Source organism: Salminus brasiliensis, unplaced genomic scaffold, assembly GCF_030463535.1.
Source record: "Salminus brasiliensis unplaced genomic scaffold, fSalBra1.hap2 scaffold_127, whole genome shotgun sequence".
Classification (NCBI taxonomy): Eukaryota; Metazoa; Chordata; class Actinopteri; order Characiformes; family Bryconidae; genus Salminus; species Salminus brasiliensis.
Window position 1 is genome coordinate 6,751 of NW_027326659.1, and position 17,407 is coordinate 24,157.

Below are 17,407 nucleotides of genomic sequence, written 5' to 3' on the forward strand. Positions count from 1 at the left end.
ACCCTGACATTGTACTGGCATTATACTGACTCTCTACTCACACCCTGACATTGTACTGACTCTCTACTCACACCCTGACATTGTACTGACTCTCTACTCATACCCTGACATTGTACTGACGTTGTACTGACTCTCTACTCACACCCTGACATTGTACTGACTCTCTACTTACACCCTGACATTGTACTGACGTTGTACTGACTCTCTACTCACACCCTGATGTTGTACTGACGTTGTACTGACTCTCTACTCACACCCTGACATTGTACTGACATTGTACTGACTCTCTACTCACACTTTACTGTACTGACTTTTTACTCGATTTGATTTGATAGAACTCTTTTGTGCAGAGTGTTCTGACATTGTTCTGACGTTGTTCTGATGTTGTGTGCCTGCAGGTGTTGGGTTCCCTACTCTACGTGAGCGTTTTGGGGAGGAGTTTTTTGGCCTGTGTTTGGAGGAGAACGAGAGGGTTCTGCGTTCTCTGGGTGGGAACCTGCAGGATTTCTTTAATGGCTTCGATGCCCTGTTGGAGCACGCTCGGACCTCGTACGGCCGCCGGGCATCATCGGAGTCGCCCTCGTTCCTGTGCAAAGACGCCCGTGGTGGGGGAGAGGAGGACGAGGAGGAGGAGGGGGAGGAAGGCAAAAGAACTCTCCTTCTACACTGCTTCAACCCCGACCCCACGGTGGGCGTGGCCATGCCGGGCCTGATCCGGGCGGCTGCTCACCGGATTTACCAAACGGAGGTCCAGGTGGAGGAGACCGATCCCACTTGGCTCTATGTGACTAACGAGGACGGAGAGCTGTCTGCAAACTCCACCCCCTCTTCGTCTCCATCTCCGCCCACGTCCTCGCCCCCGGCCTGCCTGTCCTTTATCATAAGAGAGATTCGGACGTCCTCGTCGTGCTCCTCTTCCTCACGGCAGCTATCACGCTCACCTTCGGACCTTCGGATCAGCCTCAGCACCTTCTGCAGGGCGTGTCCGTTCCACCTGGTCATCGGCCCCAGCATGGAGGTGCTGCAGGTGGGGGAGGGGCTGAGGCAGGTGGGGGAGGGGCTTAGGAAGCCACACAGGACACTAAGTTTCAGCGACAGCTTCCAGCTGGTCTCTCCCAGGATTCCTTGCTCTTTCCAGAACATTCTGCTGCGACTGGCCACGCCGTTCACCATCCGCACCCGGCCCGACTCATCCATGCTGGACAGCAAGGAGAAGGTGGGGTCACCTGTGTGTGTGTGTGTGTGTGTGTGTGTTACAGGTTTTTTACAGCCAGTTTAGTCATTCCCACACAAAGCGCTGTTCTAGATCTAGAGCTTATCTAGAACAGAACCAGGAAAACAGAGTGACATGTCAGGTTCCCCGGGTTCCCCTGAGGCTCAGAGCAGAGAAGGTACCAGAGTGGAATGCTGTCCTCCGGAACGTTGCGGTGAAGGGGACGGATTGGGGGCGTGGCTTCCTCGGGTTGGCTTTATATTTAGCTTCAGGATTAGCGAGACGTCCTTTCTGCGCACTCTTAGATCCTCAGGAGGATGAAGCATGTTCTCCGCGCTGCGGAACCGACTGGCCGCGCTGACCGCTGACGCCGGCGCAGACGACCGCCGCCGACAAATGGAACAAATCCACAGGATTAGTTTGTTAATCTGAGAAGATTATTGTGAAATGCTTGGAGAGAGATGGAGCTTATGTTCCGATATGTTTCTGCCCATAGAGGGACTTCAGAACACACACACACACACACACACACACACTCTCTCACACACTCTCACACACACACAGAGCTGCCAGAGTGTGGAACAGCTGGGCCGCTCGCCATTCCACCAAATACAAATGAGGAAAAACATGAATTATAGAGTTTGGTGTAGAACAGCGGATCAGCAGAACCGCAGACAGGCTGTGAGTGTGTGTGTGTGTGTGTGTGTGCCACTCTGCCAAAAAGACCGGTACATACAATCTGCACATTTTCCACTAAAGTGATCTTTTTACATTGTACGTTCTAGAGCTTATCTAGAACATCTATATCACATTAGTTTATCTAGACCACAGCCTGTATTTACAATTTGATTATCTAGAGTAAATCTTAATTTTACTCCCAGTTTATCTAGAACAATTCTGCATTCATAGTCAGACTGTCTAGAACCAGCTTGACCGTGAATGCAGACTGGTTCTAGATAAACTTCTACTACATGTAGAATTAATCTGCATTTATTATTACTATCTAGAACACAGCCTTTATTCCTCATGAATCCTAAGTCCTAGCCTACATTTACCATTATTTGATCTAGAACACAACCTGGATTTTCCATTACTTTATCTAGAGCTCGCATGTCTAACACGGGTTTCCACTGGTTTATCTAGGACCCCTAAGCACTCACAATCTCATTATGTAGAAAACCGTGAATCTGTAAATCTAGATCCAAAGCACATTCTAGTTTATTAAGACTGTACTTACATTTTAGAACGCTTTATCTAGAACACAAAAGTTTCTTTGGGTTTGTTTAGAACCACCACACACTCACTATCACCACATCTCCTAACATGTTTATGTGGAACCACCCTGTGCTCACCATCACTTTATCTACACGATCTAGATCCCCGTCATCTGAACCTTGCCTAGCACTGTGTTGCCATGCAGTTGCAGCTGAGTTATCTAGAACCTGACAGAATGGGCGATCAGAGGGTGAACAGTTGCTCGGTGGCTGAGGCGCTTCCTGAATCGATGGCGGTGCCGCCGTGGTTCTGATAACTCGGATCGCACAACGTTCAGCAGAACAGCAGACAGAGGCTCTGTTGCCATGGTGATGCTCCTGCTATCACAGCAATTAAAGCGTCATTTTCCACGGCAGCCGTTTTTGGAGAACCAGCTCTGCTCTGCTGGGATGTGTGTGTGTGTGTGTGTGTGTGTGTGTTGATCCTGAGTCAGCGGTGTCAGACACACACTCCAGACGGGACCCCAAACCGTCAGTGACCGAGGTCCTAGTGCTGTCAATCACAGGCCCCACTGGTGTTTGATGTGAGCTGAGCCAATCACGTTCACCCGTCTGCTGTTCCAGCGAGAGCCGATCCAGAACAGGAATTCTCACGGTTCTCGATTTCTGTTAAACAGGTAGAATGTTCTGGATACAGGCTCGGAGAACTTAGACAGATAGACTTACACAACTCTCTCTCTCTCTCTCTCTCTCTCTCTCTCTGTCTCTCCCCCCTCTCTCTCTCTCTGTCTCTCCCCCCCCCTGTCTCTCTCTCTCTGTCCCTCTCCCCCCCCCCCCTCTCTCTCTCTCTCTCTGTCTCTCTGGTAACCGTGGTGATTGTGACTCAGGGTGTCTGACGTGTCGCTCGCAGGTAAAGTCTGACTTGTCGGAAAAACGATGACAGCAGAAAGAAATCATCACTTTGTTTTTCTGCTACGTGGCTAATGTGTGTGTGTGTGTGTGTGTGTGTGTGTAAAAACTGTAAAGCACAGTGGAAAATAGAAGAGAGGTCACACACACCGGCAGTGTGTGTGTGTGTGTGTGTGGCAGTAATGCTGTGGTTTGAATGTGTTGAAGTGTGAATAATGTGCTGAAGTACATCTATAAACATGGTGGAGGTCAGATCAGCTCGGAGTGACCAAACTACTCTTACACTGTGACAGGGTGTATGTCCATCACAGCTCATAATCACATCTCATCACAGCTTATCATCACAGCCAATCATCACATCTCATCATCACAGTCCATCATCACAGCCCATCATCACATCTCATCACAGCCCATCAGCCCATCTCATCACAGCTTATCATCACAGCCCATCATCACATCTCATTATCACAGCTTATCATCACAGCCCATCATCACATCTCATCACAGCTAATCATCACATCTCATCATCACAGCTTATCATCACAGCCCATCATCACATCTCATCACAGCCCATCATCACATCTCATCACAGCTAATCATCACATCTCATCATCACATCTCATCACAGCCCATCATCACATGTGTGTGTGATAGGTGGTTGTATTCCTTATGCAGTACTAATACTCCATTATTGACTGTGTGTGTGTGTGTGTGTGTGTGTGTGTGTGTGTGTGTGATAGGTGGTTGTATTCCTTATGCAGTACTAATACTCCATTATTGACTGTGTGTGTGTGTGTGTGTGTGTGTGTGTGTGTGTGTGTGTGTGTGTGATAGGTGGTTGTATTCCTTATGCAGTACTAATACTCCATTATTGACTGTGTGTGTGTGTGTGTGTGTGTGTGTGTGTGTGATAGGTGGTTGTATTCCTTATGCAGTACTAATACTCCATTATTGACTGTGTGTGTGTGTGTGTGTGTGTGTGTGATAGGTGGTTGTATTCCTTATGCAGTACTAATACTCCATTATTGACTGTGTGTGTGTGTGTGTGTGTGTGTGTGTGATAGGTGGTTGTATTCCTTATGCAGTACTAATACTCCATTATTGACTGTGTGTGTGTGTGTGTGTGTGTGTGTGATAGGTGGTTGTATTCCTTATGCAGTACTAATACTCCATTATTGACTGTGTGTGTGTGTGTGTGTGTGTGTGTGTGATAGGTGGTTGTATTCCTTATGCAGTACTAATACTCCATTATTGACTGTGTGTGTGTGTGTGTGTGTGTGTGATAGGTGGTTGTATTCCTTATGCAGTACTAATACTCCATTATTGACTGTGTGTGTGTGTGTGTGTGTGTGTGATAGGTGGTTGTATTCCTTATGCAGTACTAATACTCCATTATTGACTGTGTGTGTGTGTGTGTGTGTGTGATAGGTGGTTGTATTCCTTATGCAGTACTAATACTCCATTATTGACTGTGTGTGTGTGTGTGTGTGTGTGTGTGTGTGTGTGTGATAGGTGGTTGTATTCCTTATGCAGTACAAATACTCCATTATTGACTGTGTGTGTGTGTGTGTGTGTGTGTGTGTGATAGGTGGTTGTATTCCTTATGCAGTACTAATACTCCATTATTGACTGTGTGTGTGTGTGTGTGTGTGTGTGTGTGATAGGTGGTTGTATTCCTTATGCAGTACTAATACTCCATTATTGACTGTGTGTGTGTGTGTGTGTGTGTGTGTGTGATAGGTGGTTGTATTCCTTATGCAGTACAAATACTCCATTATTGACTGTGTGTGTGTGTGTGTGTGTGTGATAGGTGGTTGTATTCCTTATGCAGTACAAATACTCCATTATTGACTGTGTGTGTGTGTGTGTGTGTGTGTGTGTGATAGGTGGTTGTATTCCTTATGCAGTACTAATACTCCATTATTGACTGTGTGTGTGTGTGTGTGTGTGTGTGTGTGATAGGTGGTTGTATTCCTTATGCAGTACTAATACTCCATTATTGACTGTGTGTGTGTGTGTGTGTGTGTGTGTGTGTGATAGGTGGTTGTATTCCTTATGCAGTACTAATACTCCATTATTGACTGTGTGTGTGTGTGTGTGTGTGTGTGTGTGATAGGTGGTTGTATTCCTTATGCAGTACTAATACTCCATTATTGACTGTGTGTGTGTGTGTGTGTGTGTGTGATAGGTGGTTGTATTCCTTATGCAGTACAAATACTCCATTATTGACTGTGTGTGTGTGTGTGTGTGTGTGTGTGTGTGATAGGTGGTTGTATTCCTTATGCAGTACTAATACTCCATTATTGACTGTGTGTGTGTGTGTGTGATAGGTGGTTGTATTCCTTATGCAGTACTAATACTCCATTATTGACTGTGTGTGTGTGTGTGTGTGTGTGTGTGTGTGTGATAGGTGGTTGTATTCCTTATGCAGTACTAATACTCCATTATTGACTGTGTGTGTGTGTGTGTGTGTGTGTGTGTGATAGGTGGTTGTATTCCTTATGCAGTACTAATGCTCCATTATTGACTGTGTGTGTGTGTGTATGTGTGTGTGATAGGTGGTTGTATTCCTTATGCAGTACTAATACTCCATTATTGACTGTGTGTGTGTGTGTGTGTGTGTGTGTGTGATAGGTGGTTGTATTCCTTATGCAGTACTAATACTCCATTATTGACTGTGTGTGTGTGTGTGTGTGTGTGTGTGATAGGTGGTTGTATTCCTTATGCAGTACTAATACTCCATTATTGACTGTGTGTGTGTGTGTGTGTGTGTGTGTGTGTGTGATAGGTGGTTGTATTCCTTATGCAGTACTAATACTCCATTATTGACTGTGTGTGTGTGTGTGTGTGTGTGTGTGATAGGTGGTTGTATTCCTTATGCAGTACTAATACTCCATTATTGACTGTGTGTGTGTGTGTGTGTGTGTGTGTGATAGGTGGTTGTATTCCTTATGCAGTACTAATACTCCATTATTGACTGTGTGTGTGTGTGTGTGTGTATGTGTGTGTGATAGGTGGTTGTATTCCTTATGCAGTACTAATACTCCATTATTGACTGTGTGTGTGTGTGTGTGATAGGTGGTTGTATTCCTTATGCAGTACTAATACTCCATTATTGACTGTGTGTGTGTGTGTGTGTGTGTGTGATATGTGGTTGTATTCCTTATGCAGTACTAATACTCCATTATTGACTGTGTGTGTGTGTGTGTGTGTGATAGGTGGTTGTATTCCTTATGCAGTACTAATACTCCATTATTGACTGTGTGTGTGTGTGTGTGTGTGTGATATGTGGTTGTATTCCTTATGCAGTACTAATACTCCATTATTGACTGTGTGTGTGTGTGTGTGTGTGATAGGTGGTTGTATTCCTTATGCAGTACTAATACTCCATTATTGACTGTGTGTGTGTGTGTGTGTGTGTGTGATAGGTGGTTGTATTCCTTATGCAGTACTAATACTCCATTATTGACTGTGTGTGTGTGTGTGTGTGTGTGTGTGTGTGTGATAGGTGGTTGTATTCCTTATGCAGTACTAATACTCCATTATTGACTGTGTGTGTGTGTGTGTGTGTGTGTGATAGGTGGTTGTATTCCTTATGCAGTACTAATACTCCATTATTGACTGTGTGTGTGTGTGTGTGATAGGTGGTTGTATTCCTTATGCAGTACTAATACTCCATTATTGACTGTGTGTTGTGTGTGTGTGTGTGATAGGTGGTTGTATTCCTTATGCAGTACTAATACTCCATTATTGACTGTGTGTGTGTGTGTGTGTGTGTGTGTGTGATAGGTGGTTGTATTCCTTATGCAGTACTAATACTCCATTATTGACTGTGTGTGTGTGTGTGTGTGTGTGTGTGTTTGAAGCGGAGGCCGGAGGCAGCACGTCTGCAGGACAGATTATAAATTAATACACTGGTTATATAAACACAACTGCTGGAGTGCGGACACACACACACACACACACACACACACTGCACTGGAGTGCCTCTATCAGCCACTCAGAGACTCTGTTGGAGATGTTCACAGCGCTGTGCCAACTTAGAACAGAATGCAGAGATCTGATTGGTTCTAGAGCTGGACAATAGTGGGGGGGGGGGCAGTATTATATCCCGCCCCTCTATATAGCTCCACCCATTAGCTCCACACGCTCATCCTACAGCAGCTCAGAGTGAGGTGATTTCCATATATGTGTAAAAGTGCAGTAACAGGACCAGCGTGTTTAACTGTGCGGGAGCGGGTGGTGTGCAGGGTGGTGTGCAGGGTGGTGTATACAGTACACGGTGGTGCTGACTGTTCAGGGAGGAGGGATAAAGGCAGACTCAGTTCCCAGAGGGTTCGTTCTCTGAACCCGTAGCAGCAGAGGAATCAGGGCTGTGTGTGTGAGTGTGTGTGTGTGTGTGAGTGTGTGTGTGAGTGTGTGTGTGTGTGTGAGTGTGTGTGTGTGTCCTCATGCTTGCAGTTTGCTGCATTATTAATTTACATGCCCTTAAGTTACATAATACATCTGCTCAGTGGAGGACGTTAACACTAGCACACACACACACACACACACACCCAAACACTCACACTCACACAATACTTGGTTGTTAGAAATCATTGTGTCTGTATTGTACTGTGATTGGCTGTTAGGAATGATCTGGTGTGATCTGTCTCTCTCTCTCTCTCTCTCTCTCTCTCTCTGTCTCTCTCTCTCTCTCTCTCTGTCTCTCTCTCTCTCCCTCTGTCTCTCTGTCTCTTTCTGTCTCTCTCTCTCTCTCTCTCTCTCCCTCTGTCTCTCTCTCTCTCTCTCTCTCTTTCTGTCTCTCTCTCTTTCTGTCTCTCTCTCCCTCTGTCTCTCTCTCTCTTTCTCTGTCTCTCTCTCTGTCTGTCTCTGTCTCTCTGTGTCTGTCTCTCTCTCTGTCTCTCTCTCTGTCTCTCTCTCCCTCTCCCTCTCTCCCTCCCTCTGTCTCTCTCTCTCCCTCCCTCTCTCCCTCCCTCCCTCTCTCTCTCTCTCTCTCTCTCTCTCTCTCTCTCTCTCTCTCTCTCTCTCTCTGTCTCTCTCTCTCTCTCTCTGTCTCTCTCTCTCTCTCTCTCTCTGTCTCTCTCTCCCTCTGTCTCTCTCTCTCTCTCTCTGTCTCTCTCTCTCTTTCTCTGTCTCTCTGTCTGTCTCTGTCTCTCTGTCTCTCTCTCTCTGTCTCTGTCTCTCTCTCTCTCTCCCTCTCTCTCCCTCTCTGTCTCTCTCTGTCTCTCTCTGGTCAGTTCTGGTCTGGTCAGGTCAGTTCTGGTCAGTTCTGGTCAGTTCTGTTTAGTTCAGGTCAGTTCTGGTCAGGTCAGTTCAGGTCAGGTCAGTCCTGGTCAGTTCTGGTCAGTTCAGGTCAGTTCTGGTCAGGTCAGTTCAGGTCAGTTCTGGTCAGGTCAGTTCTGGTCAGGTCAGGTCAGTTCTGGTCAGTTCAGTTCTGTTCAGGTCAGTTCTGTTCAGGTCAGTTCTGGTCAGTTCAGGTCAGTTCTGGTCAGGTCAGTTCTGTTCAGTTCAGTTCTGTTCTGGTCAGTTCTGTTCAGGTCAGTTCTGGTCAGGTCAGTTCTGTTCAGTTCTGTTCAGTTCAGTTCTGTTCTGGTCAGTTCTGTTCAGGTCAGTTCTGGTCAGGTCAGTTCTGTTCAGTTCTGTTCAGTTCAGTTCTGGTCAGTTCTTCTCAGTTCTGGTCGGGTCAGTTCTGGTCAGTCAGCTGAAGTGGGTTTCTTGTTGGTACATGCTTATGAAGTTCCTGCAGTCGTGGCTCCTGAACGCTGTCTGTGTGTCTCAGGTGATGGAGCTGAAGGGCCAGATGATCCACCTCCCCGAGTCCAACTCCATCATGTTCCTGGGCTCGCCGCGTGTTGATAGGCTGGAGGAGCTGATGGGGCGGGGCTTACATCTTTCCGACATCCCTATTCATGATGCGACCCGTGATGTCATCCTGGTGAGTTCAAACACCGTCGCCACTCGCTGCTTCCTGAAGCTCCGCCTTTGTGAGTGGGTGTGGCCAAACGGTAGCTCTGGGCTGTCAGGTTTGTTCTGGTCCAGGCCCGGCGGAGCGCCCGCTGCTGACCCAGTTTAGTGGAGTGTCGGAATGAGGACGCGGGCTGAGAGCTTTCAGAGCTCTGCAGGGACCAAGAAGTGTGGAAGGAACAGGACAGACCTGAGGACCACTTTCTACTGCACACACACACACACACACACACACACACCACTACACAACACACACACACACCTTCTCAGTATGAGAGAAAGTTCATACTGATCAGGTTCTGAGTGAACTGGGCCGTAGCTGATCCCATCATTGTAGCACTGATGCATTCGTATGTGTATGTGTGTGTGTGTGTGTGTGTGTGTGTGTGCGTGCAGGTGGGCGAGCAGGCCAAGGCTCAGGACGGCCTGAAGAAGCGCATGGACAAGCTGAAGGCCACTCTGGAGCGGACGCACCAGGCTCTGGAGGAGGAGAAGCGGCGGACGGTGGAGCTGCTGTACTCCATCTTCCCGGGGGGCGTGGCCCAGCGGCTGTGGCAGGGCCTCCCGGTGCAGGCCAAGAAGTTCGATGACGTCACCATGCTGTTCTCCGACATCGTGGGCTTCACCGCCGTCTGCGCCCAGTGCACGCCCATGCAGGTCATCAGCATGCTGAACGAGCTGTACACACGCTTCGACTACCAGTGCGGCGTCCTGGACGTCTACAAGGTGCGCGCACACACACACACACAGACTTACACACACACACACTGACTTACACACACACTGACTTACACACACACTCACTCACTTACACACACACAGACTCACTTACACACACACTGACTTACACACACACACACTGACTTACACACACACTGACTTACACACACACTCACTCACTTACACACACACAGACTCACTTACACACACACTGACTTACACACACACACACTGACTTACACACACACTCACTTACACACACACTGACTTACACACACACACACACACTCAGGTGATGCTCGCTCTCTCTCTCTCTCTCTCTCTCGCTCTGCAGATAGAGACTATAGGTGATGCTCTCTCTCTCTCTCTCTCTCTCTCGCTCTGCAGATAGAGACTATAGGTGATGCTCTCTCTCTCGCTCTGCAGATAGAGACTATAGGTGATGCTCTCTCTCTCTCTCTCTCTCTCGCTCTGCAGATAGAGACTATAGGTGATGCTCTCTCTCTCTCTCTCTCTCTCTCTCTCGCTCTGCAGATAGAGACTATAGGTGATGCTCTCTCTCTCTCTCTCTCTCTCTCTCTCGCTCTGCAGATAGAGACTATAGGTGATGCGTACTGTGTGGCTGCGGGGCTCCATAAGAAGTGTGAGAGCCACGCCCGGCCGATCGCCCTCATGGCCCTGAAGATGATGGAGCTCTCTGAGGAGGTTCTCACCCCAGACGCCAAACCCATACAGGTCAGTCTCACTTCCCTCTGCAGGCCCCGCCCACTAATGAGTCTCAGATTTCATCATCCCCACCACCATCATCATCAGCACCACCAGCATCACCACCATCAGCACCATCATCATCAGCACCACCAGCATCACCATCAGCATCACCACCATCAGCACCACCATCATCACCACCACCAGCAGCAGCAGCAGTGTTTTCCAGGCTACCTGAGGCAGGTGGGTGCAGGAGCCCGCCCCCTCCTCGGCCTCCCGGTGGGGCTCTGTGTACTCGTGCTGGGGGCTGGGGGTCAGACTCGGGCCACTGGAAATCCGGGGCTCACTTTAATGGGACAGAACTGGATTAGGAGCAGAGCTCGACCAATGGGCAGGACTCTGACTGCAGCCCAGCAACTACTGAGGTCACACCCCCTTCAACCAGGAGAGTGTGTGTGTGTGTGTGTTTGTGTGGAGATGCAGGTGTGTGTATATATTAAGAGCAGCATCAAAACAACACATCTATGAGATGAAAGAGAGAGAGAGAGACAGAGCAAGAGAGGGCAAAGAGACAAAGAGGTACAAAGAGAGAGAGAGAGATAAAAGGAGTGTCTCGTCTATGTCTCTTTATCACTAATTCATGTTTACATGTTTATTGTTTACTGTTTACCCAGACATCAGAGAGGGAGAGAGACAGAGAGAGAGAGAGAGAGAGAGAGAGAGAGAGAGAGCGGGAGAGAGAGGGACAGAGACAGAGACAGAGAGAGAGAGAGAGAGAGAGAGAGAGAGAGAGAGAGAGACAGAGAGGGAGAGGGAGACAGAGAGACAGAGAGAGAGAGGGAGAGAGAGAGACAGAGAGAGAGAGAGAGACAGAGAGAGAGAGAGAGAGAGAGAGAGAGAGGGAGAGAGACAAAGAGGGAGAGAGAGAGAGAGACAGAGAGAGAGACAGAGAGAAACAGAGAGAGAGAGACCGAGAGAGAGAGAGAGAGAGAGAGAGATAAAACAAGTTAAGGAGAGAGAGAGACCCACTAGCCCCCCCCACCCCCCCAGGTCTGTGAGTCAGCACATTTGCTAGGTGTTTATACTTCTGCATGTACAGTAGCGGGGTGTGTGTGTTTGTGTGTGTGTGTATTTATAACGCACTGAAGGCAAAGCAGATGAAGCAGCTGATTAATATTCATGAGCGGGATGTTGTGGGGTGGGGTCATTGGTGATTGACAGCCCATGCAGTGACACTGAGCTAATGGGGACATGCAATATCTAGGACTGCAGCTCATCAACACGAGTGTGTGTGAAAGTGTGTGTGTGAGTGTGTGTGTGTGTGTGTGTGAGGGAGAGCGAGATCAGTGTTCTAATTACCTGCAGGTGTGATTCATTCAACTGGATCACACTCCAGAAACAGAGCCTCATTGGGTTTGACAGTGGAGCGAGAGGGGGGCCTACACCACACCTACACTCCACCTACACCACACCTACACTCCACCTACATCACACCTACATCACAGCGCTGCCACTTTATTAGAAACACCTTACTGGGTAGATGTAGGTGTTTCTAATAAAGTGGCCAGTGAGTGGAAACAGTGTTGTGTAGGGTCCAGTGTTCTATCAGTGTTCTGTTGGAGGTTCTGCAGGGCTCTAGATTGTGTTTGGGTTTCCTGAGCGCTTTGCCTAGAGGACGGTTGTCATGGTTACTATCTGAGTCACACAGACTGGCAGCTGTCAGTCAATCGTGCACCGTCCTTCCCTGCTCTCCGCCAGACCCTCTCCTCCTACAGTGTGTGTGTGTGTGTGTGTGTGTGTGTGTGTGTGCAAGCACTTCCCTGACGACAGCCCTGGCACTCTCCCGCAGGCGTTGCTATGGCGACGGCAGTGTGTGCAGTGTGCTGGCATGCCGTGGTTGGTTAGGGGAGCTGCTGAAGTAGAGCATGAGGAGAAAGGCACTCTCACTCACACACACACACACACACACACACACACTCTCACTCACTCACACACTCACACACACACACACACACACACACACTCTCACTCACTCACACACACACACACTCTCACTCACTCACTCACACACACACACACACACACACACAAAGGGCTTTCCACACCCAGCAGTATATATATATGTAATTGTGTATCACACACTAACACTATAAGCTCCAGACTGTAGACTAGTCTTAGTACTGTGGCTTGGGCAGGTTAGTATACTAACAGGAAGTGATGAAGTGTTGCTACGGCAACATACTGCAGGCATAGCAGCGCTGACATCATCATCTCCCTTTTTTTTTTTTTTTACATGTATGCAATTGGGACACAGCCCAGGTCTCCACGCCCTGTTGTAGAGCCAGCAGTTTGCCAGAACCTCCTTGTGCTGATGGTGAGCCTCAGAATGCCCTGGCAGCTCGCCAGCCAATCAGCACTCAGTTTTCAGAACGCCAGCCAATCAACTAACAGTTTTAGCAGTTCACACCCTTTTAATAGGCATTCACTCGGGAGCGCCCCCTAGTGTCTATAAGAGGAACTGGTCGGGCTCCTGGTAAACTAGCTGTGTTTATACTGCGGCTGTGCTAGCGCCCCCTGCTGGGCCTGAAACACTGTGACAGCTCTGGGTCAGTCTGCTTTGATTCATACAGCGAAATCCTCAATAAACCGCTGACTGCTGATGAGAGGATAATCACACTGAGTGTGTGTGTGTGTGTGCGTGTGTGTGTGCAGCTGCGTATAGGGATCCACTCGGGCTCGGTTCTGGCGGGGGTGGTCGGGGTGAAGATGCCGCGGTACTGCCTGTTTGGAAACAACGTCACACTGGCCAGCAAGTTTGAGTCTGGCAGCAAACCACGCTGCGTCAACGTCAGCCCCACTACCTACCAGTGAGTACACACACACACACACACACACACACACACACACACACACACCACACTTAACAGTAAAACTCTCTCTCTCTCTCCAGACTCCTGCGGGACGACCGCTCCTTCTCTTTCGTCCCTCGGTCCCGTCAGGAGCTTCCCGACAACTTTCCCAAAGAGATCCCAGGAATCTGCTACTTCCTGGAGGCGGGAAGGTCCCATAGCCACGCCCCTCTGACCAGCACTCGCTCCGCCCCCATCCGGAAGGTGTCCTATAACATTGGGACCATGTTTCTAAGGGAGACCAGCCTCTGAGATAACCCCGCCCACCAGCTACTAAATCATGCCTTGCAGGCTAGCGTTGCCTTTGGCAAGCAGTCGCTCCGTCTCTCGGACACAGCGCTCCGCCCCCAGGGGCGAACAGACGAGAAGGACTGGAGGAGGAGACGTGAATATTCATGAATATTCAAATGTTACTTTAAAGAGACTCGGAAATTTAAATATATATATTTGAATAAATATATATATAATATATATTTGCATAAAGCCTTCTGCTCCACGACATGCGCAACTGTATTCAACACACACACACAACATACCAATAATAATAATAATAATAATAATAATAATACACTGCTACATTAAATCTCTGTGTATACACACACACACACACACACACACACACACACACACACAGCTCTCAGCACTGTAGGACATAGACAGGATTCACATACAGAACCTGGTGCCTTCTACTAAATGCACAGCGGAATTCACCCCTTCACCCTCACCACCCTCCCAGACAGACCCCACCCACCCAGACAGACCCCACCCACCCAGACAGACTGCCCCCCCCAGGTCAGACGGGAGTGCTTGGTGTGTAACACGGCCAAAATCACCTGATCACCTCATGCTGTTGTAGTTTTGTGTATCAAGCTCTAAAAGACACACAGAAAATCCTGGAACCATCCAGACGCCTGAGACGTCTCCAGTCGTCTGCACTCATCAGAAACGTCTGCACGTCCACCAGGCGACATCTACATCCATCACAGACGTCTGCAAGTTCACCACAGACATCTGCATCCATCACAGACATCTGCAAGTTCACCACAGACGTCTGCATCCATCACAGACGTCTGCATCCATCACAGACATCTGCATCCATCACAGACATCTGCAAGTTCACCACAGACGTCTGCATCCATCACAGACGTCTGCATCCATCACAGACGTCTGCAAGTTCACCACAGACGTCTGCATCCATCACAGACATCTGCAAGTTCACCACAGACGTCTGCATCCATCACAGACGTCTGCAAGTTCACCACAGACATCTGCATCCATCACAGACATCTGCAAGTTCACCACAGACGTCTGCATCCATCACAGACATCTGCAAGTTCACCACAGACGTCTGCATCCATCACAGACGTCTGCATCCATCACAGACATCTGCAAGTTCACCACAGACGTCTGCATCCATCACAGACATCTGCAAGTTCACCACAGACGTCTGCATCCATCACAGACGTCTGCAAGTTCACCACAGACGTCTGCTAGTTCACCACAGACGTCTGCATCCATCACAGACGTCTGCAAGTTCACCACAGACGTCTGCTAGTTCACCACAGACGTCTGCATCCATCACAGACATCTGCTAGTTCACCACAGACGTCTGCATCCATCACAGACGTCTGCAAGTTCACCACAGACGTCTGCATCCATCACAGACGTCTGCTAGTTCACCACAGACGTCTGCATCCATCACAGACATCTGCAAGTTCACTACAGACGTCTGCGTCCTCTGGACCTCAAGAGAAAATTTAAGTCTGGAAATGGAAGGTTCTGGTGAGTGAGACAGAGTTCTAGACGTGGAAGGTTCTGTGTGTGTGTGTGTGCGTGTGTGTGTGCGCGTGTGTGTGTGTAAGAGTGTGTGTGTCCACTGTTTGTCTCTGCTGTAATCTCGTTGAGATTGAACTGTCACTCATTTTACTCTATCAAGTTACAGCAAACCATGACCTGTCAGTCGAACTTAGCCGTCCAATCACACACAACCAACTGCTGTCAATCAGAGGTGTTCTTCCAATCACTCTTAACCTACAACTGTCAATCAAACCAGTCCCTCCAGTCGCGGCAAATCAACAGCTGTCAATCATTTTTCACAATGCCAATAAAACCAAGCATTCGCCTACAGACACACCCCCCTGCCTCCTGTCCTTACTCAGATCAGCTCTAATCTGTGTGTGTGTATAAATGAAGGGAACAAACACATTTCTCTTAGATAAAATAAAAAATATATAATTATAAAATGAAAGATAATTACATATATATATAATATATGGGTTATATTATTATTATTATTACATATAGATAATTACATATATATAATACATATGGACTATATTATTATTACATATAGATAATTACATATATAATACATATGGGCTATATTATTATTACATATATAATATATATGGGCTATATTAATATTACATATAGATTATTACATATATATAATATATATGGGCTATATTAATATTACATATAGATTATTACATATATATAATATATATGGGCTATATTATTATTACATATAGATAATTACATATATATGATATATATGGGCTATATTATTATTACATATAGATAATTACATATATAATACATATGGGCTATATTATTATTACATATATAATATATATGGGCTATATTAATATTACATATAGATTATTACATATATATAATATATATGGGCTATATTATTATTACATATAGATAATTACATATATATAATACATATGGGCTATATTATTATTACATATAGATAATTACATCTATATAATACATATGGGCTATATTATTATTACATATAGATAATTACATATATAATACATATGGGCTATATTATTATTACATATAGATAATTACATATATAATATATGGGCTATATTATTATTACATATAGATAATTACATATATATAATATATGGGCTATATTATTATTACATATAGATAATTACATATATATAATACATATGGGCTATATTATTATTACATATAGATAATTACATATATAATACATATGGGCTATATTATTATTACATATAGATAATTACATATATAATATATGGGCTATATTATTATTACATATAGATAATTACATATATATAATACATATGGGCTATATTATTATCACATATAGATAATTACATATATATAATACATATGGGCTATACTATTATTACATATAGATAATTACATATATAATATATGGGCTATATTATTATTACATATAGATAATTACATATATAATATATGGGCTATATTATTATTACATATAGATAATTACATCTATATAATACATATGGGCTATATTATTATTACATATAGATAATTACATATATAATACATATGGGCTATATTATTATTACATATAGATAATTACATATATAATATATGGGCTATATTATTATTACATATAGATAATTACATCTATATAATACATATGGGCTATATTATTACATATACTTTATATATACATTTGTGACTTATCATCTTAGAAAAGGTATAAACATGGTGTGTGTGTGTGTGTATTACCTGCTGTTAAAGGACACTTGTACATCACATGATTATGACAATGAAATGCCAACAGGACGACAGACACTGATACAGCTCATGTATGTAGACTGAGTGATTTGCATATTTTAATATATTTACATATTCACAGTGGCTGAATGACATGGTCCTGTCCTGTGTGTGTGTACGAGTAAGTGAAGGTGAGGTGTGGGAGTGTCCTCTTTAGATGACATGTAGAAGTCCAGGACACACCCAATCAC

The 17,407-nt window shown here is 46.0% G+C and overlaps 1 protein-coding gene across 1 annotated transcript; it reads left to right on the top strand.

Annotated features, from left to right (window-relative positions):
* Positions 1–398: 398 nt before the first annotated feature.
* On the top strand, positions 399–15,770 carry gucy1a2 (guanylate cyclase 1, soluble, alpha 2; the record flags this gene model as incomplete). Its single annotated transcript, XM_072672006.1, has 6 exons — positions 399–1,216; positions 9,119–9,274; positions 9,700–10,029; positions 10,615–10,758; positions 13,441–13,595; positions 13,679–15,770. Coding segments are annotated over 6 exons (1,814 nt in total), but the record flags the coding sequence as incomplete, so codon positions are not given.
* Positions 15,771–17,407: the final 1,637 nt, after the last annotated feature.